This window comes from Cucumis melo, chromosome 8 (assembly GCF_025177605.1).
Source record: "Cucumis melo cultivar AY chromosome 8, USDA_Cmelo_AY_1.0, whole genome shotgun sequence".
In the NCBI taxonomy this organism is placed as follows: Eukaryota; Viridiplantae; Streptophyta; class Magnoliopsida; order Cucurbitales; family Cucurbitaceae; genus Cucumis; species Cucumis melo.
Genome location: NC_066864.1, coordinates 17,671,717 through 17,687,975, shown reverse-complemented (window position 1 = coordinate 17,687,975; position 16,259 = coordinate 17,671,717). Strand labels below are relative to the sequence as shown.

Genomic DNA, 16,259 nt, shown 5'->3' with positions numbered 1-16,259 from the left:
TTCTAAGAGAGAGTTTGGAAGAAGAAGAGAAATTTTACTAGAATTTTTAGGTTGAAGAAGAGGAGGAGAACTCAAGCAAAGTGTATCAATGGCTGAATTTTAGTTCATTCTGCACATCACTGGTTTTTAATTCGGTTTGAACTCTTCAAAAGGAATTAAGAGGTGAGATTTACATTTACTGAAAGTTAACTCATTTTTAAACAAACTTTATGAAGAACGTTGGAGCAAATTCGGATATTCATTTGGTGCTTTTTGATGAAGAAAACAGGGCAGTTGGTTTTCACTCGAAATCAGGAGGGCTCTGGTTTTTCTTGTATTTCAGAGTGTATCGGTGGAGTTAGAATCTCTATTTGGTATGGTTAGAAAGCTTATTCAATTTACTACAACTTTCATGAAGAAATTGTAAACCAAAAACGACTAAAAATTGGTTAAATTGTAGGAACAAGTTAAAGAGGTCGTGTGCGCGCGATTCTGGAAGTGGTTCTGTTTTGAGGGTTATATGTGTTTATGCACGGGGAATCAGATTTATATGTCTTCAGGTAAGTTTTAGAGGATCTCAAAATGAAGATTTTGATATAAATAACACTCATTTTGGTTAAGTATTGAGAAAGTTATAGTCCTTTGAAGTTTATGTTAGAAATCTGGAAATTTTAGAGAATTGTTGAAATAGGATTTTATTTCTTAAGCTTTGTTTTCGTGAGCGTCATCTTTGGTGCGACATGTTATGTATATCTTTAGGAAACCAGAATGTTTAGGGTTTTAATACTCGGTTGGGTTGTTGGCAGGCCGAGAAGAATTAAACCGAGCTTATAGACCAAGGATCTAGCCCAAGACTGTGAGTGGCAAAACCAACTTTGAAATATTTTCCATAACTGTTATTATGATTGAATGCGATAAATGTTTATTTACGAAGCCATGAAAGGTATTTGAATTTCATGACTATTTTCAAGTATACATTTGGAGACTAGATTTCTTAAAGAAATTTATGCTAGCACGTAGATATTAAATGTTTGGAAAGTATTTAAACCACAATATTTTAAGCAAAGCATGAATTAGTATGAAGTTTTGTTTTAAGAACTACAATTTTCCACGAAAGAGCTGAGTAAAGTTCGAGCTTTGTGTAAAATTTATAAGCAGGCATGTTTTAATATTTTATGATGATTTATGAAATTTTCATTAACTACATGACTGAGATCTTGAGCCTGAGGCTAGAGATTACCGTGTGCACACTGGTTAGATTTCGTTGTTGACGTTGAGTGTACTCCGTAACAACGATGCTGTCGTGAGTGCTGGGCGGGCCCCACTACGACAAAGACGATGGGAGTGCTGGGCGGGCCCCACTACATCGTAGTGCTTGTAAACGTTGTTGTACTATGTGTACCCTACACAACGTAGATTCGTCATGTTAGTTAAAATGCTTCGATATACTTGATATGCCTTGCTAGATTTCAATGATGAACATGCTGAGTATTTAAGGAAGCTATTCTTACTATTACACATTTACATTTACGACTTGTATAAACAGATTTATATGTGTAAAGTTTTCACGTGCTCTTATCTTTAAATTCATAGTTTTAAACTGAGTCACTCACTGAGCTTCATAGCTCACCCTTTCCAAAATGTTTTACCCATTTTTCAGGTAGAGATCGACTTCCCGGTGCCTGATAGACTGCCTTTGTCTGCGGAAGCTTCATTATCGATTGCCAGTACGTGTTTTGAGTTGGGCATAAAGTCTGTTGTGTTGTGATGTATTCACACCCTTGTATGTTATAGATACTCCACAGTTTGTATAAGCTTTAGGAGCTGTAGTTGTGTAAATTTTGTTGGTTATATTTTGATTAAGGTGTCTTTAGGTTTACTCGTGAAATCAGTAAATTTTGAGGTACACTTCATGTATGTGTTTGACTAGTTGTGTTTGACTAGCCTAGGATCCGCTGTGTTTTGTGGCATGTACAATAGTTTATATACTAGATTGGCAAGTTCATCACATGAAAGTTTTAAGCAGAGTCGACAGATACAGGTACAGAAAAGCGTTGTTCGTCGTCTTCACGCCATCTTTCGGTCTAAGGTAGCAGGTAGTCCGGGAGGGGGTGTGACAACTTGGTATCAGAGCAGTTTGCTCCATGGGAATTAAGGTAGAGCGGTTAGCTCTAAGAAGAAACTGGAAAGTAAATAATTGAAAGTCAAGTTAGCTTAAAGGGAACTAGTGGAGTATGGTGTAAGTAAGGGTAGAAGTGAGTCCAATTATTATTAATACGTGAGTAGACATTTAGTATCATGCATTTGAGTTAAGTATTTATAGTATGTCTAATGTGTTGACATATTATAGGAGTCATGCCACCACGTACTGGTAGACGACGCCGGCAGAATCAGGACGGGATGCAAGGTCCTACCCAAGGTCCATCTGTAGGGGAATCTAGTACGCTAGGAGTTCGAGGTGGTGCAGGAAACGAGCAGTTTGCGAGAACAACACAGGAAATAGGAAGGCCAGATAGAGCAGAGCCTAGTGATCCAGAAAAGGCATACGGAATTGAACGGCTGAAGAAGTTAGGGGCTACAGTGTTTGAAGGTTCCACAGATCCAGCTGATGCAGAGAACTGGTTGAATATGCTTGAAAAGTGTTTTGATGTGATGAATTGTCCTGAGGAGCGAAAGGTTAGATTGGCCACATTTTTGTTGCAAAAAGAGGCTGAAGGATGGTGGAAATCTATATTAGCAAGACGCAGTGATGCACGTGCTTTAGACTGGCAGACTTTTAGAGGCATATTCGAAGATAAGTATTATCCCATCACATACTGCGAAGCCAAGAGAGATGAATTTCTGGGGTTGAAACAAGGATCACTTTCAGTTGCTGAGTATGAGAGGAAGTATACCGAGCTTTCACGGTATGCTGACGTTATTATAGCTTCTGAGAGTGACAGGTGCCGAAGGTTTGAAAGAGGGTTGCGTTTTGAAATACGTACCCCAGTTACAGCCATTGCTAAGTGGACAAATTTCTCTCAGTTAGTGGAGACTGCCCTTCATGTGGAGCAGAGTATAACAGAAGAGAAATCGGCAGTGGAGCTTAGTCGTGGGACTTCAACAGCTAGTGGATTTAGAGGCCGTGAGCAGCGGAGGTTCACGCCTGGGATAAATATTTCAAGCCGTCAAGATTTTAAGAATCGCTCTGGAGGCCAAGCATCGAGGAACGTGAGTTATGGTAGTGTTTTTCAGAGACAGAGCCAGAGAATACCTAGTCAACCCATTAGATCAACAGTAAGATCGCAACCAGGTCAAGAGTCCATTACTAGTACCGTCAGGCGAATACCATGCACGAGTTGTGGCAGGAACCATCGGGGTCAGTGTTTGGTAGGTGCCGGTGTATGTTACCAGTGCGGACAGCCAGGACATTTCAAGAAAGATTGTCCGCAGTTGAACATGACAGTTCAGAGAGATCAGGGAGTTGGGTCCCAGACAGTTGAGCAATCGAGAGTTTCAGTGGTTCCAACAGAGGGCACCAGTGGTGCAAGGCAAAAGGGAGTTGTTGGAAGACCGAGGCAACAGGGAAAAGTCTATGCTATGACTCAACGAGAAGCAGAGGACGCACCAGACGTTATTACTGGTACGATTCTTATTTGTAATGTACCTGCAGATGTTTTATTTGATCCAGGTGCTACGCATTCCTTTGTTTCTAGTATATTTCTGACTAAGTTGAATAGGATGCTAGAGCCTTTATCTGAGGGGTTAGCTATATACACTCCAGTTGGTGACGTTTTACTTGTTAATGAGGTGTTACGTAATTGTGAAGTTTTAGTAGAAGGTATCAGTTTGCTAGTGGACTTGCTACCACTAGAGTTGCAGAGGTTAGATGTAATTTTGGGAATGGATTTCTTATTTGCTCATTATGCATCTATGGATTGCCATAGGAAGGAAGTGGTTTTCAGAAAACCAGGCTTTGCTGAAATGGTTTTTAGAGGTATGAGGAAGGCCGTTTCTAGAAGTTTAATCTCAGTTTTGAAAGCTGAGAAATTACTGAGGAAGGGTTGCACAACGTTTCTTGCACACATTGTAATAGTGCAGAGAGAAAAACTAAAGCCAGAAGATGTTCCTGTGGTGAAAGAGTTTCTTGATGTATTTCCAGATGATCTGTCAGGTTTGCCACCTGATAGAGAGATTGAGTTCACCATTGAATTATTACCAGGAACAGCACCTATTTCACAGGCCCCGTATAGAATGGCTCCAAGCGAGCTAAAAGAATTGAAGATGCAGTTACAAGAACTAGTTGACAAGGGATACATCAGGCCTAGTGTTTCGCCGTGGGGAGCACCAGTGCTTTTTGTGAAAAAGAAAGATGGTACCCTCAGATTATGTATTGACTATAGACAGTTAAACAAGGTTACAATACGTAACAAGTATCCTTTACCACGCATCGATGACTTATTTGATCAACTAAGGGGAGCAGCGTTGTTCTCTAAGATTGACTTAAGGTCAGGATACCACCAGTTGAAGGTTAGAGAATCAGATATTGCTAAGACAACATTTAGAACGAGGTATGGGCATTATGAGTTTCGAGTTATGCCATTCGGTTTAACGAATGCGCCAGCGGTTTTCATGGATCTCATTAACAGGATCTTCCATCGGTATTTAGATCAGTTTGTGATTGTGTTCATTGATGATATATTAGTTTACTCAGTTGACAGAGAATCTCATGAGGAACATCTGAGGATTGTTCTACAGACTCTACGTGAAAAACAGATATACGCTAAGTTCAGCAAATGTGAGTTCTGGTTGGAACAAGTAGTATTTTTGGGGCATGTAGTTTCAGCAAAAGGAGTTAGTGTCGATCCACAAAAAGTAGAAGTGGTTGTCAATTGGGAAAGACCAATTAGTGCGACAGAAGTACGTAGTTTCCTGGGTTTGGCAGGATACTATAGGCGTTTTATTGAGGATTTCTCTCGATTTGCATTGCCTTTGACCGCTTTGACAAGGAAGAATGTTAAGTTTGAGTGGTCAGATAAATGCGAGCAAAGTTTTCAGGAATTGAAGAAAAGACTAGTTACAACACCTATTTTGGCACTTCCTGTAACAGGGAAGGACTATCTGATTTATTGTGATGCTTCAAGGCTAGGATTAGGTTGTGTGCTTATGCAAGATGGGAATGTAATAGCTTATGCTTCAAGGCAGTTGAAGGAGCATGAGTGTAATTACCCTACCCATGATCTTGAGCTAGCAGCAGTTGTTTGAGCACTAAAAATCTGGAGACACTATTTGTTCGGGGAAAAGTGCCATATTTTCACAGATCATAAAAGTCTGAAGTATATTTTTGATCAAAAAGAGCTAAATCTGAGACAAAGGCGATGGCTAGAACTGATTAAAGATTATGATTGTACTATAGAGTATCATCCAGGTAAGGCCAACGTAGTAGCAGATGCATTAAGTAGGAAGTCAAGACTTCCGAAGAGTGCCTTGTGTGGTATTCGAGTAGCTTTGTTGAATGAGTTAAGAGGTTCCAAGGCAGTAGTAACTACAGAGGATTCAGGAAGTCTCTTAGCTCAATTTCAGGTTCGGTTTTCTCTAGTAACTGAGATTGTAAGAAGACAGTCAGAAGACAGTAATTTACAGAAGAAGTTTGAGAAATCCAAGAAAGGCTTAGAGGTGGAGTTTGAGCTAAGAACAGATGGAGCCATTGTTAAAAAGGAAGATTATGTGTTCCGAATATCAGTGAGCTTAAGAATGCTATTCTAGAAGAAGCTCACAGTTCAGCTTACGCTATGCATCCAGGTAGCACCAAGATGTACAGAACTTTAAAGAAGACTTATTGGTGGTCTGGAATGAAGCAAGAGATAGCTGAATATGTTGATAGATGTTTGATTTGTCAACAGGTTAAACCAGTAAGACAGAGGCCAGGAGGATTTCTTAATCCTTTGCCAGTGTCAGAGTGGAAATGGGAGCATATTACTATGGATTTTCTATTTGGATTACCTCGTACATCCAGTGGACATGATGGTATATGGGTAATATAGACAGACTCACCAAGACGACACGATTTATACCGATTAAAATGACATCTACGTTAGACCAGCTAGCGAGATTATATGTTGATAAGATTGTGAGTCAGTATGGAGTACCAGTGTCCATAGTTTCAGATAGGGATCCGAGGTTTACTTCTAAATTTTGGCCTAGTTTACAGAAAGCAATGGGAACAGGGCTAAAGTTTAGTACATCATTTCATCCCCAAACAGATGGTCAGTCCGAGAGGACCATCCAAACTTTAGAGGACATGTTGAGAGCATGTGTCCTACAACTTAAAGGAAGTTGGGATACCCACTTGCCACTTATGGAGTTTGCTTATAATAATAACTATCAGTCTAGTATTGGTATGGCACCATATGAAGCCTTATACGGGAGACCATGCAGAACTCCTGTGTGCTGGAATGAAGTGGGAGAGCGGAAGTTAGTTGGTCCTGAGTTGGTTCAGATTACGACAAACAATATTAAGTTGATCAGAGAAAATCTGAGGAAAGCCCAATATCGACAGAAAAGTTATGCGGATAAGCGACGAAGAAACCTAGAATTCCAAGTTGGAGATCAAGTTTTCTTGAAATTATCTCCATGGCGAGGTGTTATTCGTTTCGGAAGAAAAGGTAAGTTAAGTCCTAGATATATTGGGCCATATCAGATAACGGAACGAGTGGGACCAGCAGCGTATAGACTTGAGTTGCCAATAGAACTTGCACGAATACATGATGTTTTCCATGTATCCATGTTAAGAAAATATATACCAGATCCATCGCATGTGTTGCAAGATCAACCAGTTGAATTAAAAGAAGATTTGAGTTATGTTGAAGAACCAGTTCAGATTCTCGACAGAAAGGAACAAGTTTTGAGAAACAAAACGATTCCACTCATAAAGGTTTTGTGGAGACATCATGGAGCAGAGGAGGCAACTTGGGAACCAGAATATCAGATGAAGAAGAGCTATCCGATACTTTTCAGTTAAGGACATTCTAAATTTCGAGGACGAAATTTTCTAAAGGGAAGGTAAGTTGTAAACTCGATATTTTCTTGGTTTAATTTCATTAAATGTGGAAAAAAAAAGAAAAAGAAAATGGAAATTAAGTGTAAATATAAATATATATATTTATATATTAAATAGTTTTATTAAATTAATTAAAGAAAAGAAAGAAAAGAAAGGACAAAAAGAAGAAAAGGAGAAGAAAATTTCATTTTCTCTTTTCTTCTTCTTCTTCTCTTCCCTTCACCGTCAATATTTTGAAGACATCCAAGTTCCCTTTATTTTTTTTTCTTTTTCCTTCTTCAATTTGCAGAGAACTTCTAAGAGAGAGTTTGGAAGAAGAAGAGAAATTTTACTAGAATTTTTAGGTTGAAGAAGAGGAGGAGAACTCAAGCAAAGTGTATCAATGGCTGAATTTTAGTTCATTCTGCACATCACTGGTTTTTAATTCGGTTTGAACTCTTCAAAAGGAATTAAGAGGTGAGATTTACATTTACTGAAAGTTAACTCATTTTTAAACAAACTTTATGAAGAACGTTGGAGCAAATTCGGATATTCATTTGGTGCTTTTTGATGAAGAAAACAGGGCAGTTGGTTTTCACTCGAAATCAGGAGGTCTCTGGTTTTTCTTGTATTTCAGAGTGTATCGGTGGAGTTAGAATCTCTATTTGGTATGGTTAGAAAGTTTATGCAATTTACTACAACTTTCATGAAGAAATTGTAAACCAAAAACGACTAAAAATTGGTTAAATTATAGGAACAAGTTAAAGAGGTCGTGTGCGCGCGATTCTGGAAGTGGTTCTGTTTTGAGGGTTATATGTGTTTATGCACGGGGAATCAGATTTATATGTCTTCAGGTAAGTTTTAGAGGATCTCAAAATGAAGATTTTGATATAAAGAACACTCATTGTGGTTAAGTATTGAGAAAGTTATAGTCCTTTGAAGTTTATGTTAGAAATCTGGAAATTTTAGAGAATTGTTGAAATAGGATTTTATTTCTTAAGCTTTGTTTTCGTGAGCGTCATCTTTGGTGCGACATGTTATGTATATCTTTAGGAAACCAGAATGTTTAGGGTTTTAATACTCGGTTGCGTTGTTGGCAGGCCGAGAAGAATTAAACCGAGCTTATAGACCAAGGATCTAGCCTAAGACTGTGAGTGACAAAACCAACTTTGAAATATTTTCCATATCTGTTATTATGATTGAATGCGATAAATGTTTATTTATGAAGCCATGAAAGGTATTTGAATTTCATGACTATTTTCAAGTATACATTTGGAGACTAGATTTCTTAAAGAAATTTATGCTAGCACGTAGATATTAAATGTTTGGAAAGTATTTAAACCACAATATTTTATACAAAGCATGAATTAGTATGAAGTTTTGTTTTAAGAACTACAATTTTCCACGAAAGAGCTGAGTAAAGTTCGAGCTTTGTGTAAAATTTATAAGCAGGCATGTTTTAATATTTTATGATGATTTATGAAATTTTCATTAACTACATGACTGAGATCTTGAGCCTGAGGCTAGAGATTACCGTGTGCACACTGGTTAGATTTCGTTGTTGACGTTGAGTGTACTCCGTAACAACGATGCTGTCGTGAGTGCTGGGCGGGCCCCACTACGACAAAGACAATGGGAGTGCTGGGCGGGCCCCACTACATCGTAGTGCTTGTAAACGTTGTTGTACTAGGTGTACCCTACACAACGTAGATTCGTCATGTTAGTTAAAATGCTTTGATATACTTGATATGCCTTGCTAGATTTCAATGATGAACATGCTGAGTATTTAAGAAAGCTATTCTTACTATTACACATTTACATTTACGACTTGTATAAACAGATTTATATGTGTAAAGTTTTCACGTGCTCTTATCTTTAAATTCATAGTTTTAAACTGAGTCACTCACTGAGCTTCATAGCTCACCCTTTCCAAAATGTTTTACCCATTTTCCAGGTAGAGATCGACTTCCCGATGCCTGATAGACTGCCTTTGTCTGCGGAAGCTTCATTATCGATTGCCAGTACGTGTTTTGAGTTGGGCATAAAGTCTGTTGTGTTGTGATGTATTCACACCCTTGTATGTTATAGATACTCCACAGTTTGTATAAGCTTTAGGAGCTGTAGTTGTGTAAATTTTGTTGGTTATATTTTGATTAAGGTGTCTTTAGGTTTACTTGTGAAATCGGTAAATTTTGAGGTACACTTCATGTATGTGTTTGACTAGCTGTGTTTGACTAGCCTAGGATCCGCTGTGTTTTGTGGCATGTACAATAGTTTATATACTAGATTGGCAAGTTCATCACATGAAAGTTTTAAGCAGAGTCGACAGATACAGGTACAGAAAAGCGTTGTTCGTCAGCTTCACGCCATCTTTCGGTCTAAGGTAGCAGGTAGTCCGGGAGGGGGTGTGACAGGGGACCTCTGTTAGAGAACATGTCCTGGACATGATGATGCACTTCAATATTGCTGAAGTAAATGGAGGTGCCATCGATGAGACTAATCAAGTTAGCTTTATCTTAGAGTCTCTTCTGAAGAGTTTTATACTATTTCAGAGGAATGCGTCCTTGAATAAGATAGAGTTTAACTTGATAACCCTTCTGAATGAACTCCAGCGTTTCTAAAATCTTACCAAAGGTAAAGGAAAAGAAGTAGAAGAAAATGTTGCTACTATAAAAGGAAAATTAAAAGAAGATCGTCCTCTAAATCTAAAGCTGGACCCTCAAAATCTAATAAAAAGATTGAGAAGAAGGGAAAGGGGAAGACTCCCAAGCAGAACAAGGATAAGAAGACTACAAAAATAGGTAAATGTTATCACTGTGGTGAAAATGGGCACTGGTTGAGAAACTGCCCAAAATACCTTGCTCAGAAAAAAGCAGAGAAAGAAGCACAAGGTAAATACGATTTACTCGTTCTTGAAACATGTTTAGTGGAAAATGAAAATTCCACCTGGATATTAGATTCAGGAGCCACTATTCATATTTGTTTCTCATTTTAGGAAACTAGTTCTTGGAAAAGGCTTTGTAAGTGTCAGATCACTCTCAAAGTTGGAACTGGAGAAAATGTCTTAGCTAAAGTAGTGGAAGATTTGAAGTTGTTTTTTAATGATAGATATATCTTACTCAAGTACAGACTTTTAAAGCTCGACTAGTGGCAAAAGGTTATAGACAAAAGGAGGGAATAAATTATGAAGAAACTTTCTCTCCTGTTGCCATGATAAAGTCGATTAGAATACTCTTATCCATCGCCACTTTTTATGATTATGAAATTTGGGAAATGGATGTCAAGACAACCTTTTTGAATGGAAATCTTGAGGAGAGTATCTACATGGTCCAACCCGAGGGGTTTATTCAAAAGGATCAAGAACAAAAAGTTTGTAAGCTTAAAAAATCCATATATGGATTAAAGCAAGCATTTAGATCCTGGAATATAAGATTTGATACTACGATCAAATCCTATGGTTTTGAACAAAATGTTGATGAACCTTGTGTTTCCAAAAGGATCATCAAATATAATGTAGCATTCTTAGTTCTATATATAGATGACATTCTACTCATTGGGAATGATGTAGGTCATCTAACTGATATTAAGGAATGGCTAGCTACGCAATTCAAAATGAAAGATTTGGGAAATGCACAATATGTTCTTGGTATCCAAATAGTTCGAAACCGAACGGACAAAACTCTAGTCATGTCTCAAACATCTTATATAGACAAAATATTGTCAAGATATAAGATGCAGAAATTCAAAAAGGGTCTGCTGCCTACAGATATGGAATTCATTTATCAAAAGAACAATGTCCAAAGACACCTCAAGAAGTTGAGGATATGAGTAACATTCTCTATGCTTCTGTTGTTGGGAGCCTGATGTATGCAATCTTATGTAATAGACCTGACATTTGCTATTCAGTGGGGATAGTTAGTAGATATCAGTTCAATCCTGGACGTGATCATTAGAGAGTCGTTAAGAATATTCTAAAATATCTTAGAAGAACAACAGACTACATGCTTGTGTATGGTTCTAAGGATCTGATCCTTACTAGATACACTGACTCCGGTTTTCAAACTGATAGAGATGCTAGAAAGTCTAGATTAGGATCGATTTTTACTCTGAACGGAGGAGGAGTAGTGTGGAGAACCATAAAACAATCATGTATTGTCGACTCTACTATGGAAGCTGAATATGTAGCTGCCTGTGAAGTAGCAAAATAAACAGTATTGTTTAAAAAGTTCTTAAGAGATTTGGAAGTTGTTCCAAATATGCATCTGCCAATTATCTTATACTGTGACAATAGTGGGGCAGTTGCAAATTCACGAAACCTAGAAGTCATAAACGAGGAAAGCACATTGAACAAAAGTACCATCTTATCAGGGAAGTCGTACATCGAGGAGATGTTACAGTAACAAAAATCTCCTCCGAGCAAAACACAGTTGATCCGTTTACATAAGCTCTCATGGCTAAAGTGTTTGAGAGTCACCTACAGGGTTTAGGTCTACGTGGTTTGTAAACTAGGATAAGTGGGAGACTTATTAGGATTATGCCCTAGTTTATATATGTGTTTATTGTACTCATGTATATATACTCTTCTCTCATTATAAAATTTTATCTTACTTGGAGTTTTAGTCCAAGTTGGAGTTTGTTGGAATTTGTGTCCTAAAACTCGTACTTTGTTATTTGATTCAATAAATTTTATTATTAAATACTATAATCTTAAAACCAATAAATTAAGGTCCCAAGGCTATTTTACTAAGTTTGTAAAAAAACACTTGAACTTTATGTATAGACATAAACATGGATTAAGTTCAAGTTAATAGCCTAAATAGTCTATATTGTATGAATAAGGTTGGGCGCCTTATTTTGGATAAGCACTATGGATGCGGCCCGTTCCGTAGTTAGTGCAAACGATGTAATCCTGAATCGTTCATATAGAGACATGGGAGTGGGGGCATCCTATGTAAATGGTTTGCATAGAACTGGAACCACGAAATAGTCACTTTTTGTTATAACACCATAAACGATAAACTGACTATTTCAATTATGATGACCTAGGTAACTTGATCTTAATCCTAAGCTAACTATGAACTTCTGTTCATTCGGTAGTATTCTTAGATCTGCATAGGTGAGGGCAGCTCATCATTGTTGGCGCAATAAGCCTCCCATTTCAGGGATAAGACCGAGTGGATAGCTAGGGACATAGGGTGTAAGACAGAATTCACTCCTACCCATTTACGAACAACCTGTGAAGGATCAACTTACTCATAATGGTTATATCAGGTGGACGAAATATATCTATAGTGAAGGGAGTGCTACTAAGAGTCTTTAATGGAATGATTCTTTAGTTAACGAATGTTGATTAAGCTTGGTCTAAAAGAGTTTAGCCAGTTAATCTCGAATCGTTGGAGCCCATGATCTATAGGTCGCAATACTACAGAAACTGACTCTCTTGACGGTTTTAAACTGTCAAGGATGAGTATTTTTGACGGTTTCAAAACCTTCGTTGAATCCAGTGTCAAGAAAGGCCATTTTGTTGATGGTTTTAAAAAGTGTCAAGAATTGGTATCGTTGACATTTTTTAACCGTCAAGTATTCATTTTTTCATGACAGTTGAGAACCGTCAAGAGAATACGTTTTTATGACCGTTTAGAACCGTCAAGAATGAGATGATGAAGCCCAAAAATCGTCAAGAATACGAATATTCATGACATTGTAAAATCGTCAAGAGTGCATTTTTCATGACATTTTAAAACGGTCAAGAGTGCATTTTTCATGACATTTAAAAACCGTCAAGAGTGCATTTTTCATGACATTTAGAAATAGTCAAGAGTTCATTTTTTATGACATTTAATAATCGTCAAGAGTACTCTTTTTCATGACATTTGGGAACCGTCAAGAGTGATTTTTAATGACATTTTAGAACCGTCAGGAATATTGTTATTTATGACATTTGCAAACCATCAAGAAATGTATTGTTAATGACATTTCAAAACCGTCAAGCAATTTTTAATTTTTTTAATTGTAATTTATTTTATATTATTCTTCCTGTATTATGCTCTCATTGGTCCAAAAATTCAACTACATATAAAAGGCAAATATACATCAAATGGCAACTAAACATCATCCATTCAATATCCTTTCCAAAACTTTGCATCATATTCATATATCATTTACAAAACCAATATATATATAAACAATTTCAACAGATTTCCATGAATTTAACTAAACATCATCTAATTAACTAACCTAGCCCAAAAGTATATCATCCCCATACATAAACTTTCATAATGGCAACCCCCTACATATGAACAGTTCATCTATCAACAATTCACCTAAACTGTAATCCTCTACAAAGTCTCAAAAGTATATCAATCAACCCCTTCCCTCCATATGAACATTTCAAAAAATCAGCCACAAAAAATAAAGTTAATTTCCTTTTTCAGAGATGACAAATAAGTCCTAGATCATATGTACGAACCCAAAAACTCTACCAACTCAACCCGCACCTCATCTAACTCGGCTTGTGAGTATGATTTTCGTGTATCAATCTGTAGACATGCAAAATAAATGAATTAGTATTCATGAAAATTATTATACGTACAAAAGAAATAGTTTGATATATAACATACCGAATCCGAGATGACAATGCTTCCCCTATTTACAATTTCTCTCATATACTTCATGACATAATATCCACACGTAGTGCTCCCGACTTGTAGTGGACACTATAAAAACAATAAATTAGAATAACGGACTAGTCTTAATTGCTAGTAATCTACAAAATACAATTGAATTTAAATATTTATACTTGCCTTTACTGTTCGCCATAAAGTTTGTTTCCTACTTTTATTAATGTTCTTTTGCAAAAGAAATATCGCTATTTCTCTGTTTTGCCAAGATAAGATTGCACATATCTTAGAATATTGTACATGCATTAGAATTAACAGCACTACATGATATAAAAGATTAAACTTACGTGTCGATTACATATCTTGTAGTTGCTTTTGATGTCGTCCTTAGCGAGTCAAGGTAAAGCACTGTATCCTCATACGCATTTATAGTAAGCAGTGCCCAATGACCCCTAATTATACAAAAATGTAAGTACTATTTTATTTTCAATGCAACCAATACCCTAACTAAACTTACCTGGGATTAAAAGGAGCAAGAACTACTTGGTCAGATTTGGACACCATCAATCTACTACACAAGTTTCGAATTCGAGATTCTTCTATGTTTCCAGAAGAGATTAGAGACGGATCTACAAAGACATACTGCATATTTTCTTTCGAACCACTAACAGATGAATACAAGTACCTACAAAATATATAAACTCGTAAAGGAGATACATAAATTTAGATGCAAAGGAATGAAATTGATTTACATCATATAGGCCACCAATGTAAACGTTTTCACTTCATTCATGTTACAAAGATCAACGATATCCTCTCGAAGCACAGAAGTCTTTCGACTAATACCAAAAAGGTCAGCGGGTAGTGAAAAAGTGATGTTGGAATCTTTCTCCATTACCTTCTTAGCATATCTGAGAATCGACTTCAACGCTAATGGCAAAGTTGATGTCGATTCACATACAACTTCTTTTTCCGTAGGCATTTTTATTAAGTCCCTCTCCTAATTCAAGAACATCCAAATTCAGTAAGACGTACAATATTAGACATTCGAGTTTAATAGTGGATTACATACCTTCAAGACGTCCAACTCCGGTTCATTCATCTTCATCACCTCCTTCCCTTTCTTTTCCTTCTGTTTTGGTTTGTCCAACGATTCCACTTCTATTCTCTTACCCTTCTCTTCAATCCCCTCTAACACTATTGGCCTTGAACAACTCCCGTGTGTAGACAATGGTGTAGATAAGTTTGAGCGAATTTGTGCCTCTAATTCACTAACTCGCCTATAGAGTTCTTCATTCTCAACTAGAATGTTCGCCTCATCTTTTGATGTTTTCTTAACTGAATGAAAGTACGTTGTTGGAGTAACGTATCCACCAACCCCACACACATGACCATTGTGCTCTTTTGTACCCAATGCTTGGGTTAATACATCATTCGAACAGTGTCTATTCACAGACGATGAATCTGTATTCATTGATATCTCATCCTAAAAAGATAGCAAAATTAATGTAAGTTATAGAAATGATTGCTTATGTAATGGATAATTGAAATGTGTGATTTATATGTAATGACTTACTATTTTATGGACGACTTGCTGAATGTCGTCATTGCCGTACTGTCCTTGTTTGTTAACTCGAGCTTTCTTCCACATTTTAGCTCGATCAACATAAACTTCATTTGAACCCTCCTTCTTCATTCGAGAACATGGAGTTCAAGTGGTAAAGTCATACAATATTCCTACTTACAACTTTTTATGCAACCCTTTACAAGAAACAAACAACAAACTTACAACTTTTTATGCAACCCCTTACAAAAAACAAACAACCCCCCCCCCCCCCCCCCGATGACAAAGTCTTACAAGAATCCTAGTTACAACTTTTTATGCAACCCCTTACAAGAAACAAACAACTCCCCTCCCCCCCCCCCCCCCAATCCAAATGAAAAAGCTTTAGAAGAATCCTACTTACAACTTTTTATGCAACCCCCCCCTCCAAATGACAAAGCTTTAGAAGAATCCTACTTACAACTTTTTATGCAACCCCCTCCCCCCCCCCCCCCCCCCCCCAAATGACAAAGTTGTAAATAGGTTCCTATTTACAACTTTTTATGCAACCCCTTACAAGAAACAAACAACTCCACCCCCCCCCCCCCCAAAATGACAAAGTCATACAATATTCCTACTTACAACTTTTTATGCAACCCTTTACAAGAAACAAACAACAAACTTACAACTTTTTATGCAACCCCTTACAAGAAACAAACAAGCCCCCCTCCCCCCAAATGACAAAGTCTTACAAGAATCCTAGTTACAACTTTTTATGCAACCCCTTACAAGAAACAAACAACTCCCCCCCCCCCCCTCCAAATGATAAAGCTTTAGAAGAATCCTACTTATAACTTTTTATGCAACTCCCCCCCCCCCCCAAATGGAAAAGCCATACAATAATCCTACTTACAACTTTTTATGCAACCCTTTACAAGAAACAAACAAACTTACACCACACAAGCAAAGAGGAGCATTACACCAGATATCAAACCAGACATCCCAAATTCTATAAGGTTTCTTCGGCAACAAAGAAAGAACAAACTAGAAAAATGGGAGTTTCCTCCTTAGACATCTAAACATCTTACCATTTCCTCCT

At 37.3% G+C, this 16,259-nt stretch overlaps 1 protein-coding gene across 1 annotated transcript; it reads left to right on the top strand.

Annotated features, from left to right (window-relative positions):
• Positions 1 to 155: 155 nt before the first annotated feature.
• Positions 156 to 9,687, top strand: LOC127150515 (uncharacterized). Its single transcript, XM_051088367.1, has 8 exons — positions 156 to 162; positions 269 to 353; positions 440 to 539; positions 1,640 to 1,706; positions 2,330 to 7,020; positions 7,308 to 7,665; positions 7,752 to 7,851; positions 8,952 to 9,687. The coding sequence occupies exon 5, from the start codon at positions 2,335 to 2,337 to the stop codon at positions 5,221 to 5,223; it is 2,889 nt and encodes a 962-aa protein (XP_050944324.1). The 5' UTR covers positions 156 to 162; positions 269 to 353; positions 440 to 539; positions 1,640 to 1,706; positions 2,330 to 2,334; the 3' UTR covers positions 5,224 to 7,020; positions 7,308 to 7,665; positions 7,752 to 7,851; positions 8,952 to 9,687.
• Positions 9,688 to 16,259: the final 6,572 nt, after the last annotated feature.